At 61.2% G+C, this 17837-nt stretch overlaps 3 protein-coding genes and 1 long non-coding RNA gene across 7 annotated transcripts; 2 read left to right on the forward strand and 2 right to left on the reverse strand.

Moving 5' to 3' along the window:
* The first annotated feature begins 76 nt into the window (after positions 1–76).
* ENSA (endosulfine alpha) lies at positions 77–4359 on the forward strand. Its single transcript, NM_001007965.2, has 3 exons — positions 77–209; positions 560–685; positions 2720–4359. The coding sequence occupies exons 1-3, from the start codon at positions 153–155 to the stop codon at positions 2888–2890; spliced, it is 354 nt and encodes a 117-aa protein (NP_001007966.1). The 5' UTR covers positions 77–152; the 3' UTR covers positions 2891–4359.
* A 68-nt stretch (positions 4360–4427) lies between these two features.
* On the reverse strand, positions 4428–6920 carry LOC121107590. Its single transcript, XR_005841839.2, has 2 exons — positions 6677–6920; positions 4428–6505 (listed from the first exon to the last, which is right to left on the reverse strand). It is a non-coding gene; the product is annotated as an uncharacterized LOC121107590 (long non-coding RNA).
* Positions 6921–6975: 55 nt separating this feature from the next.
* MCL1 (BCL2 family apoptosis regulator) lies at positions 6976–12707 on the forward strand. 4 transcript variants are annotated; one of them, XM_040652311.2, is made up of 4 exons: positions 6976–7636; positions 9625–9872; positions 10270–10382; positions 12575–12707. In XM_040652311.2, exons 1-4 carry the CDS (start codon positions 7006–7008, stop codon positions 12699–12701), a joined length of 1119 nt encoding a protein of 372 aa, XP_040508245.1. In that variant the 5' UTR covers positions 6976–7005; the 3' UTR covers positions 12702–12707. The 4 variants fall into 4 exon arrangements, with proteins under 4 accessions (XP_040508245.1, NP_001244212.2, NP_001306238.2 ...); NM_001257283.4 differs by lacking the exon at positions 12575–12707 and adding an exon at positions 10599–12204; NM_001319309.3 differs by lacking the exon at positions 12575–12707 and having other exon boundaries at positions 10270–12198.
* Positions 12708–13522: 815 nt separating this feature from the next.
* ECM1 (extracellular matrix protein 1) lies at positions 13523–17565 on the reverse strand. The gene is made up of 7 exons (XM_015298661.4): positions 17508–17565; positions 16851–16910; positions 16104–16426; positions 15256–15606; positions 14367–14587; positions 13850–13937; positions 13523–13728 (listed from the first exon to the last, which is right to left on the reverse strand). The coding sequence occupies exons 1-7, from the start codon at positions 17548–17550 to the stop codon at positions 13564–13566; spliced, it is 1251 nt and encodes a 416-aa protein (XP_015154147.3). The 5' UTR covers positions 17551–17565; the 3' UTR covers positions 13523–13563.
* Between the last annotated feature and the right edge of the window lie 272 nt (positions 17566–17837).

Genomic DNA, 17837 nt, shown 5'->3' on the forward strand with positions numbered 1-17837 from the left:
GCCTCCTCCTGCGCCCATTGGGTGGGTACCTGTCCGTCACGCAGCCGGGGCGTCAGGGGGCGGTGGCGGCCATTTTGGAGCAGAGCGCAGGGCCGATCGACGCGCAGGGAGCGCGGAGGCAGCGCGGAGCCGCAGGGCCGCCTCTCCCCGCCATGGCCGCCCCGTTGGGTACCGGCGCCCGCGCGGAGGACTCCGGGCAGGAGAAACAGGTGAGGAACCGCGTGCCGGGCCCTCCCGCTTCCCGTTGGCTCGGCAGCGCGCCACTCTTCCCTGCTCCGCTCACCGGTTGGCTCCTGCCGTCGTTGTTCTAGCCTCTCATTGGCTGCGGTGCGGGCGCGGAGGCGGGACTTCCGGGAGAGGTGTTGGGGCTTGTGGGACGCTGGGGTTGCGGGGCCGGGGCTCTGTGCGGCCCCGGTGCGGGCCGAGTACCCGCAGCGCCGGCTGCGCTCCTTCGGGCCGCGTGTGGACGGGGCCGTGCGGGGGCTGAGGGACACCGGTCCCCTCGGTCCTTTTGGTCTCCCGTGGGGCCGAAGCTCTTACATCCACCGCTGTCTTACAGGACTCGCAGGAGAAGGAAACCGTCATCCCGGAGCGGGCCGAGGAGGCGAAGCTGAAGGCCAAATACCCCAACCTGGGCCAGAAGCCCGGCGGCTCCGACTTTCTCATGAAGAGGCTGCAGAAAGGGGTACTTATCTGTGCTCTCCACGCCTTGGGCCGGGGGTGTCACGTCAGCACTCACAGCATCACAGAGCCGTGCGGGGGGCTGCCCTGTGCCCCCTGTCCTGGCTCTGAGCACTGCCCCATCCTTCTGACCCCGCCCTTCACATACTGATCTGAGCCCTCTCAGTCTTCTCCAGGAGAACAGCCCCGGAGCTCTCAGCCGTTCCCCATCGGGAGATGTTCTGTGCCCAACGTGGGACTCCCAGCAGTTCCCAGGCTGCTTGGAGTTGGGGAGCCCAGCACTGAGCCCAGAGCTCCAATTATGCCCTCCCCAGGGCAGAGCAGAGGGGAGGAGCACCGCCCTGCGCTGCTGGCCATGCTCTGGGCGTTGCACCCAGTGTCCCAGTGGCCCTCTTGGCTGCTAGGGCACACTGCTGGCTCATGGTCACCCTTGTGGCCACAGGGACACCCGAGTCCTTCTCTGTAGAGCTCTCCCTGAGCCAGAATGCTTTTGAGTGTGTGGATTAGGGAACGTGGGGAGAAATGTGCAGATCCCCACAGCCTTCTGCTGTGTCCAGGTGTTTCTCTCTGCTGTGTGTTTTGCTCACGTTCTGTGCTGGTGCACAGGGGATGCCAGCAAGTCAGCAGAAAAAGCCAATCCTATGACTGTGCTCCTTGGTAAAGTAATTCAATCCTTCCCCAGAAGCCCTCTGCAGCTGCTTGGGTTGCTACTGAAGGCTCTCCTCCTTGCACAGAGTGATGCAGAAATCCTTTTGGGCCATTGTGTGCATGGCTGAATGCCTCGGCCACCCCATGCTGCTGGTCCTGGTGCAGCTGCCTCACTGCCTGAGCAGCCCCTGTATGTGCTGCATTGCTGACAGGAATGTTGGCAATGTTTTAGGTACCAGCTCCTAAGCAAGCACAGAAATGAGGGTTTCATTATTTGGCACCAAGCAGGAAAGGGCTTTAGGGCTGGGCTGGGCTTTGTGGGGCCTTCAAAAGCTGTTTGCAGCACCACAGCAGCACCAAATATCCTGAGGTGGAAGGGACCCACAGGGATCACCAAGTGCAAATCCTTTCTCCACACAGGACCGCCCAACGTTCAAGCAGTGTTTCTCAGAGCGTTGTCCAAACTCTGCTTGTCCTTTTGCCCTTTGCTCTGCTGTCAGCAGGACAGAGCAGCACTGTGGGGTGCACAGAGTCACAGGCAGCGTGCGTGGCAAGGGAGCGGAATGCCCTTCGCACCACAGCTCAGCATTGCTGGGAGGTGTCTCAGGGCCACAGCTCTGCAGGCATTTACCCGCTTGGTTTCGGCTGTAGGAGTCTGTCTGGGCTGTGTCCTTTGGGCTGGGCTGTGCTCACTGGGGAGAACGTCCTGCCTTTGTCCCACAGCCTCATCTGTTTGCCAAACTGGAATAAACTAAATCAGCAAATGTCCCCCAGCTGTGCTGCTGTAGCCGAGCCTGTCTGGAGGAGGCTGCTGACGCAGCGTCTGCCCCGCAGTCACTGTTAGAATCATAGAATGGGTTGGAAGGGACCCCAAAGCCCCCCCAGTCCCACCCCTGCCGTGGGCTGGGTGCCCCCCCACCAGCTCAGACTGCCCAGCATGGGGGACCCACACTTCTGTGGGCAGCAGTGTCAGCACCGCACCGCCTCTGGGTAAAGAATTTCCGCTTCATATCTGACCTAAATCTCCCCTCGTTTAGCTTAAAGCCATTCCCTCTTGTCCTGTTACTGTCTGTGTGCGTAAAAAGTCGCTCTCCCATGTGTTTCTAAGCTCCCTTCAAGTCCTGGAAGGAGAGGGGACGGGGATGTAGGCTGCTGGCTGAGGTGAGACGCCTGAGCCGTGCTGGGCGTTGTGGGGAGCTGCTAAATAAAGGCCCTACAGGCCAGCCAGCTGCCTTGGACTTTCCCCTTGCGTGTTGTTTCGGTGATAGGTTTTGGGTGTTTGCCATCACAGCTTCTTAAAGGTGTGTGTTTGTAGCCCGGCGTGTGCAGCTTGGCCATCCCTCCTTGCAAGGCTCTGCAGAGTAACCTGAACTCCTTTTTCCTCTTCCAGCAAAAATACTTTGATTCTGGTGACTACAACATGGCCAAGGCGAAGATGAAGAACAAACAGCTGCCGACTGCGGGGCCGGACAAGAACCTGGTGACAGGAGACCACATCCCCAAGCCTCAGGACCTCCCGCAGAGGAAATCCTCACTTGTTGCCAGCAAGTTGGCCGGGTAGCCCACACTCACGGGCTGTGGTTTTTTTTCCCCCTATTTTCTTTTTTCTTTTGGTTAATTGGATTGAACTTCACTGTACCATAGAGCTGGGAGCACCAGAATCCACATAGTTATATGAGTACTTATAGCAAACACACAACACAACCAAGAAGAACGTGAGATGTTGGTAGCCCAGGCCATGCAGGCAGACCTTTGGTGGATTTGGTTGCACATTTGCTTTTTGTAAGCCAGTTTGCTGCCTTAACTCTCAGCTGCTCAGAACCATCCCTGCTTGCAGTCACTGCAGTGCTGCATCCCTCCGTGCAGCACAGTGGCCCTGAGGGAAGCGAGGAGCACTGAGAGGAGTTGTGAGGTGTCATCATGTTGTGTTCTTCAGGTGTCTGTAAGGGAAGGTGCAGAGGGAGAAGTGGCAAAAGCTGATACCCAGTCTAGTTAGGTGTGTGTGTTAGAGTTCTTAATTAAGTGGTTGAGTTGGGAGTGTGGCTGCAATGGAGGGCAGCAGCCTTGGAGGCTTTGCAGGCAGTTTCTCTCCTCCTGCTCTGTCCTCTCTGCCAAGGATGCCTGCGGTGGTGAATAGAGTGTGCTGGGAGCTGCATAGCATGGCTGGAACCCCATCCCTCTGCCCCACGTGGCCCTGCTCAGAGCCTGGAGCCGTGCTGGCAAAGCACAGGGCTGGTGGTGGTGGGATAGGTGTGAGCTGTGAGAGCAACAGGACAGAGTGGCACCCCAGGGAGGAGAAAGAGAAGAGTATAGAGGCAAATGTGTGTTGGCAATGTTATGCACCCCTGGCTTGAGGTTCTTTTGGTTTGGTTTTTTTTTCCTTTTTTTTTTTTTTTTTTCTCTCTTGCCTTTTTGTTTCAGGCTTGAAAAAAGCAAACAGAATGAGGTCAACGTGGTGGCTGCAGCAGAGTGGGGTGCACTCGGTGCCCATGTGGTGCTGTTGAAGCAGCTCCAGGTGTGGGGCGTTTGGTGGGGCCTTGGGCTGAGGTTTGTGCCAGGACAGCACCGAGTCCAAGCTAGGTTTAAGCCCAGTTGTAGAGGTTGAGCAGGCCCTGTGGGTTTTATGGAGCTGTATTGGATCAGGAGAAAAGAAAAGAGGGAGGCAGTGGGTGATGCACTGCACAGCTTTCCTCACGTGTGATCCTGGCTGGGTCGCTCACGGAGCTGCACTTTGCATTGAGCTTCCATGCTGCTGCTCTGAGCAGGGAGCGAGGCTGTGCTCAGACACTCACATCTGCTGTCGAGTGGTTCAATCAGTGACTCTGGGCGAGGAGCTGTGGCCCCACAGCCGTGGACTTCGCTCTGAGGAGTGTGGCAGGGATAGGCACTGTGCCTCATGCTCAGCTCCTCGCCCAGCCCTGCGCTGCCTGGCCGTGCAGCCTGCTAGGATGCTCTGCTGTTGGTCCCAGCTGCATTGTAAATAGATACGAATCATATATACAAATATATATATAATTTTTTACATCTTCATCTGTCCTCTTTTCTAGTGTGCTATGCTTTAAAACGAAAAAAAAGAGAAGAAAAACAAGAGGAAAAAATAGTGAAAAATGCAAAGCTGTATTGCAGCTTTGGGCTGCCCCTGTGCTGCTACCTGCACCCACGGGGGGCTGGGAGGGAACGACTGACTCTGAGCACGTCTTCCCTCCTTTGCTGGAAATGCCAAGCATGTTTGTGCAGCAGGAGGAAGCGATTGTGACAACACAGGATGAGAATCAGCAACAGAAGTTCCTTACAACGACCATAACGTGCTGTGGGTGACGTCTGTTCTGTCCCTGGAGCAGCAGGGCAGTGTCCCCACGTCCATTGCTTGCTGGACAGGGCACGATGGAATCTGCCTTTGGTTTTAGGGGTGTTTGCGCCTTTGTCCTCTGCTCCTGAGTATGAGTATTGCAAGGATTAGGCTGACAGAGCGGGGTGAGCCAGCAGAAGGAAAGTCCTGTGTTCAGCACCAGCTTTCCAAGGGTGTTTTTGGTGCTCCATGAGCTTAAAGGGGTTTCTTTGAGGTGTGGAGAGCAGAAGTATCTGTGCTGCATCCTGTCCTGCCTCAGCACCACGTTGTGTCTCAGCTGACCTCGTGGGAGTCACGGGGGGGGGGGGGGGGGGGAGGGGTTTTCCCCTCTTTCAAAAGAAATCTCAATTCCTTTCCATGCCATGCACCAGGGACTCCTGGTGTCACCCAGAGGACAGAGCTGCCCCGTGGTGACATCTCCCCTCACCAGGGCTGTGCTGCTGGCTGTGAGCTTGCAGCCTTGCCCGCGTTATCAACCCTGATGTCATACTTTGCTTCCTCCAGCTGCTGGCGTCACTGGGGTTCAAAGCATTGCGCCGACCCTCCCCACAGCCCCGTCATCCCGTCATCAGACATCCTGTTCCCATTTCCCCCACCCCAAATCAGCCATTCGTCATCCCCTCTGGCCCACTTCAAAGCAGGAGCCGGGTGTTTGCACAGGGACACGCTGTTCCAGCTGGGTGCCAAGTATGTGCCCGTGTTTGTTTGTGCTTTACAGCTTGGCACTGCTGGGGAAATATGTGCTGGGCGCTGCCCTGAGCTGCTGGAGCGAGCTTAGCTTGCTTCTGTTATTCCTCCCAGTGCCAAGAATCCGTTTCCCAACAAGGACGCATTCCTTGGGGCCACAGGGAGGGCTCTGGAGTGGGATTTCTCCTTCCAGACCCTGGTGTTGCCTGGTCCTGCATGAAGGACTACACAGCAGGGCAAAGGGCGTGTGGGGTTCACGCCTGACCCTGTTGTTTATACAGTCTGGGGCAAAAGGGTGTTGGGGACACTCGGGATGGGGCTGCACCCTGAGCTCACCACAGCATCCTCCTCTGCCAGTGGGTGGTGACGCTTCAGATGGTGACAGAGATGTGAGTTTGCAGTGCTTTCAGGCCCCCCCAAATCACCTTCACGTTGAGTTCTTCACATTGGCAATTCCCCAGGGCCTTGCTGTCCCTCTGGAGGAGGAAGATCTGTTTGAGGGGTTCTGTGGGGTTTCCCAGCCACCTCTGGTATTTTATCTCCACAGCTGGAGTTCCCCTCCATCCCACACACCACCATCCCAATGGGTCGGGCAGGGGTTTCAGGGGTTTCCCTTGTCCTTTCCATGGGGCCGTTTGCTTTCCACTTTCCTTTTCTCAAGGTTTTCGGGGTGAGCCCACGTTCCAAAGTTAAACCAGAGTCCAGCCCCCATAGCTGCACCCACACTGGGCATTCAGTGACCTTTGGACTGAGCAGCACCACAGCCCTTCCTGCAGGGAAACACCTCCTCCCGAGGGGGCAACCAGAGTGGGTGATTCTTCAGGGGTCCAATTCCCCGCATCCTGCCCGTCTTTGGGCACAGAAATCCACTGAGTGTGGAGCTGGTTGAGCTGCACCAGGAGCTTCGCTTCACAGCAGCACCTCGCCGTTCCTCCTGGCCCTTTCACAGCGGTGGGGAGGGAGGTCTGGGGGTAAAGAACCTTGGCTCCCAGAACAGCTTGGCTTGGAAGGAACCTTACAGCCCCAACCCGTGCTGTGGGCTGGCACCATTGCCTCGGGTGGCAGCTGCAGGTGGGGCTGTGACTGCAGCAGGTGGAGGCGAGGACTTGGCTGGCGATGAGGTGAACGCACAGCAGCTCCCTGCGGGCGTAAAATCACAGTCATAAGGTCTGAAAAGACCTCATCGATGCACGGAGTCCAACAGGGAACTCATCACCGCTTTCTTGAGCGCCTCCGTGGACGGTGAGCCCCCCCCCCACCCCCGGGCAGCCCCCCGCTCCTTCGGAGGAGACCCCCATTATCCCGCCCGACCCCCACGGAGCCGCAGGGAGCGCTGAGTTCTCCCCTCGGCCGCCTCTTCCATAGGACTCCGCCGCAGCTCCCGGCCCTCAGCCGGCGGATGGGGGTCGGCCCCGCGTCCGGCAGCGGAGCGAAGCGGCCCTTGTGGCCCTTTTTCACCCCCAAATTCCACTTCTCGCCCCCCGAGGACACCCCGAGCGCGGCACGACCGCTCCCCGCTCCCCTCCCCCCGCGGGGGCCGCACCGGAAGCGGAACCGCCCCCCCATGGCGTCACCGCGGCCATATAACAGTCCCGGCTTTACCCGCCCGCGCCACCCGCCGCCGGTGCTCGCTGGGCGCCATGTTTGCAGTCAAGCGGAACGCCGTCATCGGCTTCAACCTCTACTGCGGCGGAGGAAGCCCGGGCCTGGTGCCCGCTTCACCAGCAGGAGAGCAAACCCCGCCGCCCGCCGCCGCCGCTCCGGCCGCCGCCGCCGCCACCGTCGCTGAGGTACCGCGGCCGCTGATTGGCTCCGCGGGGCTGTGGGCCGCCGCCGGCCGCGCCGAAGCCCCCCGCGCTCCCATTGGCTCCGGGGCGGCCCCCCACGCTCCGATCGGTTCCGCCGCGGCCCGCCGGGCGCCGCCGGACTCCACGTCGCGGCCCGTCGCTCTGTGGAGCCCCGAGGAGGAGTTGGACGGCTGCGAGCCCGAGTCCGAACGCGGCCCCGGAGGCGATTCGTTGCCCGGCACGCCGCCCGAGCTGCCCGACTTGATCCCCGACGAGCTGCGGCAGGAATCCCTGGAGCTCATCCTCCGGTACCTCCGGGAGGCGGCGGGAGAGGCCGAGCCCGGCGTTAAAAAGCTGTTTCCGGGGCTCCTGGGAGGGCCAGGGCGGCCCTGCAGGGCGAGCAGCGCCGTCATGGAGAAAGCGCTGGAAACGTTGCGGAGGGTCGGGGACGGCGTGATGCAGAAACACGAATTGGCCTTCCAGGGTGCGTGGAACCGGGAAACGGCAGCGGGGGTGGGGGGGGGGAGCGGCCGTGGGGTGAAAACGAAAGCGGACTTTGTGCTGGGAAGGGGTGGGGGGGGGCTGGGCTGTGCCACGCCGCGCCCCGGGGCTGAAGGGCGGCCGTGCTGGGGGTGCTGCGGGCGGTGCGGGGCTCCTCCCGCTGCTGAAGGGGCTCTGGGGTCCCCCCCGTGCAGCCTGGAGTGGTTTTGGGGCTCCTTAATGCGGTGTGGAGGGGCGGGGGCTCCTCCCGGTGCTGTACTGGGGGGGTCTGCGGCTGCTCTGACGCCGGGAAGAGGCTTTGGGGCAGCTCCTCGGTGCGGTGTGAGGGGTTTTGGGGCTCCCCGGTGCAGTGGGAGGGGTGTGGGGTTCCCCCGTTGCCATACAAAGGAGCTTTGGGGCTCCCTCGTGGTGCTGTATGGAGGGGTTGGGGGAATGCGGGTAGTTTGGGGTCTCCCCGCTGAGCCGAAGGGGTCAGAGTTCCCCTAGAGCCGTGGGGAGATCTGGAGCTGCCCCGCTGAGGGGGTTTGGGGCTCTCCTGCTGCTGTTTTATAGCTTTTTGGGGCTCCCCCTAAAGCTGAAGGAGCTCTGGGGCTGCACTGCTGTGGGTTTGGGGCTGTGCCATGAGGTCGGGTTGCTGTAGCTCTGACTCAGGTAGAAGCTCCCCTTAGCCCTCAGCTTGTAGTATGGCTGCTTTAAGGTGCTGATCCAGACCGGTACCAAAATAGCCCCCAGAAGTAGCCTAGAAAATAGCCCCGGTGCCTGGGCTGGGCTGAGCAGATGGGGTGGGTGGGGGGGGCTGCAGGTTTGGATGTGCTGGAATGGACTGGAAGGGAGAACCGGCCATTTTGGGCTGGTCTTATGTAACTTGGAAGTGAGTCCTTGGGGGCCGGTGAGAGCCAACCATTTTGGGCTGAATTTGTGTCATTTAGAATGGAATCCTTGGGGACCAGCAGGAACTGACCATTTTTGGCTGTTTTTGTGTAACTTGGAAGCAGCTCCTTTTGAGGGGGGGGAGGGGGAGGAGGGATCAGTGGGAACCAACCGTTTTGGCTCGGTTTTATGTAATTCCAAGCCCAGCCCTTGGGGACCAGTAGGAACTGACCCTTTTTGGCTATTTTTGTGCAACTCGGAAGTGACTCCTTGGCGGGGGGGTGAAGGGGACCAGTGAGAACCAACCTTCTTGGCATGGTTTTATGTAATTCCAAGGCCAGTCCTTGGGGACTTGCAGGATGTGACTGTTTTGGGTTGGTTTTGTGTAACTCAGAAGCGACTCCTTGGGCTCTGGTGGGTGCATCTGGTGCCAGGTCAGGGCACAGAGGAGCACTGTTGGTGTTCCCTCCCCCCCAAGGCAGCCTGTGGTGAACACCTTCCATGTTCCAGTTTGTTGTTTGTTTGTTGTTTTTTGATTCTACACGCAAAGGGATTCAGTTTGTTCCTCACTTCCTGCATTGCACTGGTGGAAAAGTCTAGGGGTTAACTGCCCTGCCCCAATTAAATTGGAGGGTGTGCTGCTGAACAAGCTGAGCTGAGGGTGTGTGGATTGACACAAGCTGCTGTTAGCAACCAAGGCTTCTGCAGAGCTGGCAGCCCTGTGTACAGAGGAGGAACTGGCTTCTGGGAGGCTTCCTCTTGGTTTGAGCAATAACAAGCAGTGCCTTTCAGTTTCGTAAAGGCTTGTCTTGTTTGCTTATTCGTGAGGGGGCACTGTGGGTCAGGCTGTTCCAGGTGGCTGCTCAGGGGCAGGGCTGCCAGGCTGCTCCCTGCCTCCTGCTGCCCTCCAGGCTCACCAGGGCCCTCATGGGATCACAGTGGGCAGCATGGGGTGGAGGTGGGCTCCATGCCCAGCTCGTTCTGTGGCGGGGTCTGCTGCAGCAGCTGCTCTATCACAGCTTTCAGACCCCAGGTACAGAGGCTCTGTCATTGGTGGCTTGGCATGGCAAAGCCCGTCTCTAAATGGGAATCTCTTTGCAGGAATGCTTCGGAAGCTGGAAATCAAAAAGGAAGATGACCTGCAGGCTGTGTGTGAGGTGGCTGCTCACGTTTTCAATGATGGAGTAACAAACTGGGGCCGAGTTGTCACGCTCATCTCATTTGGTGCCTTTGTTGCAAAACACCTGAAAAGCATCAACCAAGAGAAATGCATCACCTCGCTGGCGGGGATCATCACGGACGCATTGGTCTCATCCAAACGCGAGTGGCTGATGAGCCAGGGAGGCTGGGTGAGTCACTGCCCACCACGAGGCTTTCAGAACGATTCAGTGTTTCCTATTTCCGTAACCCACTGGGTGTCAGCTGCCTGTGTCAGCGAAGTGCAGATGAGTCACTGTTCCAGTTAAAACCACTATCTGAAAGCACCTAGCCAGTGGCATGCAGTGCCTTTGACCCAAAAAACACAGAAATGCCCCCCTGCCTGCTAAGGAAGTGGTGGCATCCCTAAAGCAAAACAAACCGGGGTGCCCCGAGCTTGCCTGCAGTTGCAGTGGCTCCCGGTTGTCACCTGGGCTGTGGCTGCAGCAGATCTCCAGGAGCTGCAGGGTGTGGAGCCTTGCTCTGGGTTGCACTTTCCCATGGAAAGAGGCAGCTAGTTCAGGAATGACCATCTCTTCTTTCTCTTAGGAGGGCTTTGTTGACTTCTTCCGAGTTGAGGACCTGGAAAGCAGCATCAGGAATGTGCTGATGGCCTTTGCAGGAGTGGCCGGCCTGGGGGCGAGCTTGGCCTACATGATCCGGTGAGCTGCAGTGCTGCAGAGGGGCAGAGCTCAGGGCAGACCGGCTCTGCTGGGAGCTGGCGATCCGATCACTTCCTCCTGTGTGTACTTAAACAGCCAGACTTGAGTCACCCCAGGAGAATATCTAGGCATCCCCTGAGCAATTCTTTCCAAAGAAAGAAGGTATGTTCCACTCAGATCGTGGGTACCAATGAGGATTTATTGCTTTGGGAACAGAAAGTGGAGGAGTTGACTGATGCTCTGCTTCGTTCAAGAGCGTGAGGAGAGAAAGGCAAAGTGGACATCTTCCGTTTTATCCCGGAGGAAACAGATATGCTTCGTGAGCCAGTGAGCACCAACAGCTCCTGCCTGGACTGATCCTCGTGGCTTTGGCGTGGTGACTGTCGTGGAGCCGATGCTTCAGAGTTGTGGTTGTGGGTTTTTGGATACGGCATCTTCAGCTGCCGCTCCGCTGTCAGAGCTTTAGGCAGCGGCGCTGCGCAAGGCTGAGGCGTGCAGCCCGTGCTGGAACGCGGGGTGATTTGTCCCCTGCCTTCCAGCAGGGTTTGCTCAGGCCGCGGGCGGCCCTGTGAGCAGTCCTGCAGCTTGAGCTGGCACTGTGGTAACCGCAGCCAGCTGCAGCCCGGCAGGGCCGGCCTGTCTGACTGCTCTCACCGCCCCGCCACGCCGGCAGTTTAAAAATAGGGAGTGCATTTATAAGTACGTAAAACCCCACATGAGGCAGGGAGGCTGCAGAGAACCTGTAAATATCTGTACATCTGCAGAGCGTGTGCATCTTTACGGAGCTAACGACACAAAAAGCAAAGGCTGAATGTGGTGGAGCTGCTTATGGATGTGCTGAACTTCGTCCCTTGCTTTGTGGCAAAGCCTTCTGCCCTGGCTTCGAGCAAACCTTTCTCTGTGCTCGAGCAGAAGTGCCAGGGATTGTAGTGGGGATCGGTGGCTGCTGCACTCACTGCCCGCTGGCAGCAGCTGACACTGCTGTTTGTTTTAATCTTTTTGGTTTTCCAAGCTCTTCTGGCACAGGGGGGGGTTGTGGAAGTTGGTGTTGGTCACTTCCTTCTCTCCCCTTTAATTTTGACTCGGTAAGCAGTGAGCACAGCAAAGCTGATATTTGAATGTAAAGTGTTCTGCAGCTGTGTAGAACTCGGTGCCTCGGCTCTGCAGCTCCTGCCAACCCCAAGCACAGCACCCGGCCCTGGGCTCCTCCTGGGCTTTGGGCTGTGCTGTGGTGTGGTTGGGGCTGAGCCCCCCCCCTGCACAACGGGGCTGAGCGTGGTGAGGAACCAGCCCCACTGCAGCCCAGGCAATGCCCAGTGGGAAGAAAGCTAAAGGCAGTGCTGTTTGTCTGGCCTGCCTGGGTGCTGGAGGAGCACTTAATAAAAGTCTCTTGTTCTCAGTGGTAGCATAAAACTTTTTCTTGCAGCAGGATGGGGAGCTGAAGGCTCAGCTGTGAGGGTGCAGCACCCCTCCCCCCCTTCCCCACCAGCCCTGGGCTGTGCTGCTGCTGCCTGCGTCTGCACTTTGGCTGTGGGTGAAACCCCAACTGCTGCCTCTCGGTTTCAATTCCTGTGAAGCTGAAGAAGGAGGAAGCGAGCCGGGCAGCGCTGGCTGTGGGGAAGTCCCCCATCCATGGGGAAATTACCCCCTGCGGGCACCCACCGCCTGTGCACACCTCATTGCTTCGTGCCCCAGCTGCGGGCTGCTCTCCCTGCGCCACCGTTGGGCTTTCGGGGCTGTTTTGGGCCGGCTGTGCCATGGCAACATGCAAAGGGCCGCGGCCACCTGCGCTTCCTGGAAGCCGCGGTGCTGATAAGGCGCGGCCGCTGGGGCAGCTGATAGGGCTCAGCTTCCTCCTCCGAGCGGCTTTTCGAAGAAGCGGCGCCGCGTTCCGCGAAGCAACAGCGGAAGTCACGGCCGTGTGGGGCCCGGGGGGAGGATGGGGGGCAGGGAGCGATGGGGGGGAGGGGGGGAGACAGCGACGGGAGCCTCCATCTGCTCGGGAGCTCAGAGCTGCGTGTGCGGCTGCTGCTCCCCCCCATACCACATACACACGAGGGGTGCAGGGCTGGGAGGCTGAGCGGTCCCACGGCTGTGGGCTGCCGTAGAATGGTTGGGCTGGAAGGTACCTCACCCCCCCCCCCCCCCCCCCCCCCCCCCCCCCCCCCCCCCTCCCCGTTGTGTGCCCGCAGCCCAGGACCCCACCCGCGGCCTCCGGGGATGGGGCACCCACAGAACGAGGCAGCAGTGACAGCACCTCGGGGCCTCCAGGTAAGGAACTTCTTCCTCACAGGCGACCTCAATAAATGGCTGTTTTAATGCAAAGCCTCTGTTGTGAGTGAGGGGGCGGGGGGGGGCACCGGCCCGGTACGTGCGCCTCGGCCCGGTACGTGCGGCTCTACCCCCTCTCGGCCGCTTCGTGCCGCCCGCAGCCACCCACGACCCCGAGCCCTATTTCCATGGAATCCACGTCACTTCCGGTTAGCGTTGTGGCCCCGCCCCCTCCGACGATTTCTGCCTCTTCTCTCCGGCCCCGCCCAGCAACAGCGCCCGCCAATGGCGCTCGCTCGGTCACATGACCGCTTCCAGGAACCCTCCTCGTAGCCCCGCCCACCCCGGGGCGCCCGGGATGCCGTCACGCGTGGGGCCGTCGGAACGGGCGGGGGGGGGGGGGTCCTCCAGCAGAGGGCGCTGCGCAACGCGGGGATTACTGGGGGGGAGGGAGGGGGGGATTGAAAATAAGAGAACCCCCCCAGTCCATCCCAGAACTTTCCAGCATCCCACGTGGAATAAAAGCACGAGTGTGAATCCACCTCTAAGGATCACACGCTCCGGGGGTGGGGGGGGAAGGGGCAAAGGCTCAGTGCTGTCCACACGTGGGGACACGAGGATCCACCGTGTGGGGGACACGGGGCCATGTGCAGCAGGCAGCACCCGCAGCCCACACAGCGCCCCGGACACGCGTGGGTGCCGGACAGGGTGAGCTGTGCTGCAGGCACACCCCGCTCCATAAACAGTGACACAGCTCCAACACCCCAAACACACACACACAAACACCCAGCGCACCCCAACACCCCCCCCCCACCCCCCCTTTCCTCTCCGAATCACCCACGCCGGGAGGAGGGGGACACGGAGCCGTGTGACACCGAAGCACCTTTATTACGCTGGGATATTAAGGCTCCTAGGCGAAGGCGGGGGGGGGAATGGCAGCCCCCAGCATCACCCCCTGCAGGTATTCCTCCTCAAAGCAGCGCAGCCGCTCGGGGCCCCCCCACGCACAGCAGCCTCGGGGGTCGCGCCAGGAGCTGCGTTGGGCAGCGCAGAGAGCATCGATTTGCTGAGAGAGCTGCAGGGAATGGGAGATGGAGGGTGGGGGGGTCAGGAGCATCGACCACGTGTTCTCCTGTCCCGGACACCCCCACACACCCCTCTGTGCCCACCCCCAGTGTCCCCCCCCCAATACCCACCTGCTCCTCGGCGCAGGGGCTCTGCTCGTCGTGGGGCAGCGCGCAGCACGTGGTGGTCACCGCTTCCAGCAGCTGCGGCACCGGGCGTCTGTGGGAGGAGGGGGTCAGGAATGGGGGTCCAAAAAGGGAGGGGGGGGGATTTCTGCCTGTCCAAGGATAGGGGGGAACAGAGCATGTGTGTTGTGTGCTTCCCACCCAGGCCTGAGTGTGGGGTGGCAGCAGGGTGGGGGGTCCTAAGGGAGGATGAGGGGGTGGTTTGGGGCTTTGGGGGAAGCTGAGAGATGGGGGAGGGTCCCTGGGAAGGTGCGGGGGGTCCCAGGGGCTCTGAGTGGCTGGAGAGGTGAGAGGAATGTCCCGGAGGCTTTGGGATGTTGTGGGATACTCCCAGGGAACCCAGGGAGATGGAGGGGAGGGGCCCAGAGGTTTTGGGGGGGTTGATATTCCCAAGGACACAGTGGGGGTGGGGGTCCCAGAGGTGCCATCCCGCTCTCAGGGCACCCCCATCCCCAGCACCCACCGCTTGCTGAGCAGCCGGATGGGGCCGCAGAGGGTGCGCAGCATGGCGGGGCCGGGCCGGGCCAGGCTGACGTTGTGCACTTCTTGGTCGTAGGCAGGGTGGGGGGCGGCGGTGGCGAAGCAGCGGCTCCGGGCGTTGCCCAGCCCCCTCTTACAGCAGCGGTGCTGCCTCGTCTTCACGGCCCCCTCCTCCCGGCAGAAGCGCTCCAACCCCCTCTGCCACTGCGGAGACAACGGAGGCCTCAAACACCACCGTCACTTCTGCCCCCCCGGCTGTCCCCACCCTATCCGTGGCCACGGCCATCACCCCCAACACCTTCGTCACCCCGTGAGATAGGTGGGGCCTTCTGGAGACACTGCGTCACTCGCTGGGTCACCTCTGTCCTCCTGCCAGCTCTGTCACCCCCCCTTCCAAGGGACACCTGTGTCACACCCCTGCATCACCCCACAGGCACTTCACCCCCCGGGGATACCCCAAGGGACAGCGGTGTCATCCCTTGGGACACATGGCTCACACCTAAAGACATCGGTGTCCTCCCCAAACACTTTGGTCACTCCCCAGGAAACCCCATCATCACACCTCCCGACACCCGGCTCACACAGTGACACTTTTGTCACCCCCTGCAGACACCCCTGTGCCCCACAGGCACCTAAATCTCACTCTGGGATGCCTACATTAACACCTGGGACACCTGTCAAGCCCTCGGACCCCTTATGTCACCCTCTGGCCACCCGTGTCACCCCCTGGACCTCCACCTCACCCTCCAGCCACCTGTCTCACCTCCACGACCACTTGGCCACCCTCGGACCACCCCTATCACCCCCCACCCACCTTTATACCCCCCCCACAGCTCCCTCCCACCTCCAGGTCCCCCCCACCCCCAACTCACGGCAGCGTGGGCGCACTCCAGACTGCTGTTGTGGCAGCAGCGGCCGAAGTCGCGCTCCAGGCGGCTGTGGAACCGCGCGCGGGCCCCGGGGAGGCCTCTGGGGCTGGGCCGCAGCCCCCGCAGGCGGCAGATGTTCTCCATGTTGGCGGCGGTGGGCTCGCCGGGGGGGAAGGAGGGCACAACCATGGGCTCGAAGACGGTGATCTCGGTGATCTCGGTGATCTCGGCCGTGGCCACGGTGGCGTCGGCGAAGCAGCGGCGCCGCTCAGCCCCGAGCCGGTGGCAGCAGTGGAACTGGCGTGTTTTTACCCCAAATTCATCCTCGCAGAACGTGTCCAGGACATCGGTCCACTGCGTGGACAAAGGGACACCCAGGTCACCATCAAAATGCCTGCACAGCTGTGACGCCCCCTGGGACGCCTGTCACCCTCCCGGACACCTGTGGCATCCCCCAGGATGCTTCTGTTACCTCCCTGGGACAGCCGCGCTGCCCCCTGGGCCACACTGCTGGACATCCATCCCTCTCATATCTTTGTCACCCCCTGGGACACCCCCACAGATATCCGGGTCACCCTCTGTGTCACCCCCCAGGGACATGTGGGACCCCCCCCAGGCACCTGCATCACTCCCTGGCCATCTGTATCATCCCCTGGCACACTCCTGTCCCCCTCCCGGACAGCTGTTTCACCCCCCCGCCCCCCAACAACCCATCTGTGACCTCTACGAGACATCTGTGCCACCCTCTGGGACACCTGCATCACCCCTACACACATCACCCCTCCCTTTACCCCCCCCAGGAGACACCCCAGCTCTGCGTGCCCCCCTTGGTGACACGACCCCGGACTCACCGCCCGCCGGGCGCAGGGCAGCGGTGTGTGGTGCTGGCAGCAGCGGTCCAGGCGAGGCCAGAAGCTGTCGAGTGCAGCCACCTGCCTGCGGAGGTGGGCGAAGGCAGCGGGGGGCAGCGAGGGCCGGGGGGCGCGGGGTACCAGCGAGGGGCTGCGGCAGTAACGGCTGAGGGCGTCGGGCAGGGGCCAGGCTGGGGGGAAGCCCTCCAGGATGCTGCCCCAGGTGGAGGTGGGTGACGGCGCCCGTGGGTATGGGATGTCATCAGCCCCCGCTGATGTGATGATGTTGGGGGACAGATGGAAGTCCAGATCCTCCTGCTGCACTGTGGGGAGAGAGGGGGGTGATCCCACTTTTTCCCCACCCTGCAGGACACGTCCCACATCGTTCCAGGAGGGTCCCCATTCCCATGGTCCCAGCTGTCCCCTTATTATCCTATGGACCCAGATCTGTGTGAGCCCTACAGCCCTGTCCCCATGTCCTCCTGCTTCTCCCCCCCTCCCACTGTCCCCCCCCCGGCTGTCTCCTTGTTGTTCAAACCCTGTATATGTCCACCCGTGTCCCCATGTCCCCTCCATCCACATTCCCATTTACATCCTGTCCCTACACCTCCTCCATCCCTTGTGTGTCCCTCCTCCATCCGCACCCCCATCCCTGGGCACAGCCCTGCATTCCCAACCCCTCCAACCCCCCTCCCCACCCCTGGGTTTCCCCATGCTCCCCCCATTCCATCATGTCCCCATTCTCACACTGCTGGATCTCGTGGGATTGCTGGATCAGTTGCTCATGCTGGGGCTTCAGGTCTGCCACTGTGACATGGGGACAGAGAGCACAATGCTCACCCCTGGCTCAGACCCCACAAATACCCTCCCCTCCCCCCGTCCCAGTGCTGAGATGGGGGGACAAATGGGGACCCACACCCCCAGATATTGGGGAGATCATGGTAGGCTGTGATAGGGCCAGGACAGGGGTGGCCGGGAGGGGACACAGGAGGTGATGAGGCAGCCAGGAAAGATCTCAGTAGGGTCGGGGGGGGGACATGAAGTGTCAGGGAGGGACTGAAGTGACCGAACAGGGACCTGAGCACCCAGAGAGGGGACAGCAGAGGCTGAGTGGTGACCCAACCCTGCAGGGACGGGGATGCAGAAGGCTGGGAGGGGATCCAGGTGTGTGGGAAGGAGACCCGGGTGGCCAAGCAGACACGAAGAGGCCACAGAAGGGGCACGAAGAGGCCATAAAAGGGACACAAGAGGCCATGGCGGGGACCCACACACCCAGGAAGGGAACATGGCGGGGCGGTGGCCCAGGTGTACAGGGAGGGGTTCATGCATGCAGGAGGGGTCCAGGTAGCCCAGCGGGGCTGAGCTGCACCCCGGGGGCTGCAGGGGACACGGTGGGGAACTCACCGGTGGTGCCGAGGAGGAGGAGGAGGAGGCCGAGGGCGGCCATGGTGTCGGGCGCTGTGGAGCTGCCGGAGGTTCTGCTGCCTTATGAAGGGCCGGGGCGGTGCGGGGCCTCATCCCGCAGCTGAGTCACGGCCTGACGTTGCGGCAGGGCTGAGGGGGGGGGGGGGGGGGGGCCGGGGGGGGCTGCGGGCACCCGTTGCGGCCTGCACCCCTGGGCTGGGCCCAACTGCGGCCTGCGGGTGGGCCCCATGCCTCGGCACAACCGGCCCAGCCAGTCCGGGGGCACCGCGACACCGTGAGGCCTCAGCACCGCCATGGTGGCCCCAAACC

Source organism: Gallus gallus, chromosome 25, assembly GCF_016699485.2.
Source record: "Gallus gallus isolate bGalGal1 chromosome 25, bGalGal1.mat.broiler.GRCg7b, whole genome shotgun sequence".
Classification (NCBI taxonomy): domain Eukaryota; kingdom Metazoa; phylum Chordata; class Aves; order Galliformes; family Phasianidae; genus Gallus; species Gallus gallus.

Bases quoted from the DNA above. Each gene is read 5' to 3' on its own strand.
- ECM1 (XM_015298661.4), bottom strand. From the start codon at position 17,550: ATGGCCGCCCTCGGCCTCCTCCTCCTCCTCCTCGGCACCACCG. The intron at 15,607-16,103 runs GTGAGTCCGGGG...TTGTCCACGCAG, and splicing joins TGCCCTGCGCCCGGCGGGCG to TGGACCGATGTCCTGGACAC. The intron at 13,729-13,849 runs GTGGGTATTGGG...CATTCCCTGCAG, and splicing joins GCCCCTGCGCCGAGGAGCAG to CTCTCTCAGCAAATCGATGC.
- MCL1 (XM_040652311.2), top strand. From the start codon at position 7,006: ATGTTTGCAGTCAAGCGGAACGCCGTCATCGGCTTCAACCTCTACTGC. The intron at 7,637-9,624 runs GTGCGTGGAACC...ATCTCTTTGCAG, and splicing joins ACACGAATTGGCCTTCCAGG to GAATGCTTCGGAAGCTGGAA. The intron at 9,873-10,269 runs GTGAGTCACTGC...TCTTTCTCTTAG, and splicing joins TGATGAGCCAGGGAGGCTGG to GAGGGCTTTGTTGACTTCTT.
- ENSA (NM_001007965.2), top strand. From the start codon at position 153: ATGGCCGCCCCGTTGGGTACCGGCGCCCGCGCGGAGGACTCCGGGCAG. The intron at 210-559 runs GTGAGGAACCGC...GCTGTCTTACAG, and splicing joins ACTCCGGGCAGGAGAAACAG to GACTCGCAGGAGAAGGAAAC. The intron at 686-2,719 runs GTACTTATCTGT...TTCCTCTTCCAG, and splicing joins TGAAGAGGCTGCAGAAAGGG to CAAAAATACTTTGATTCTGG.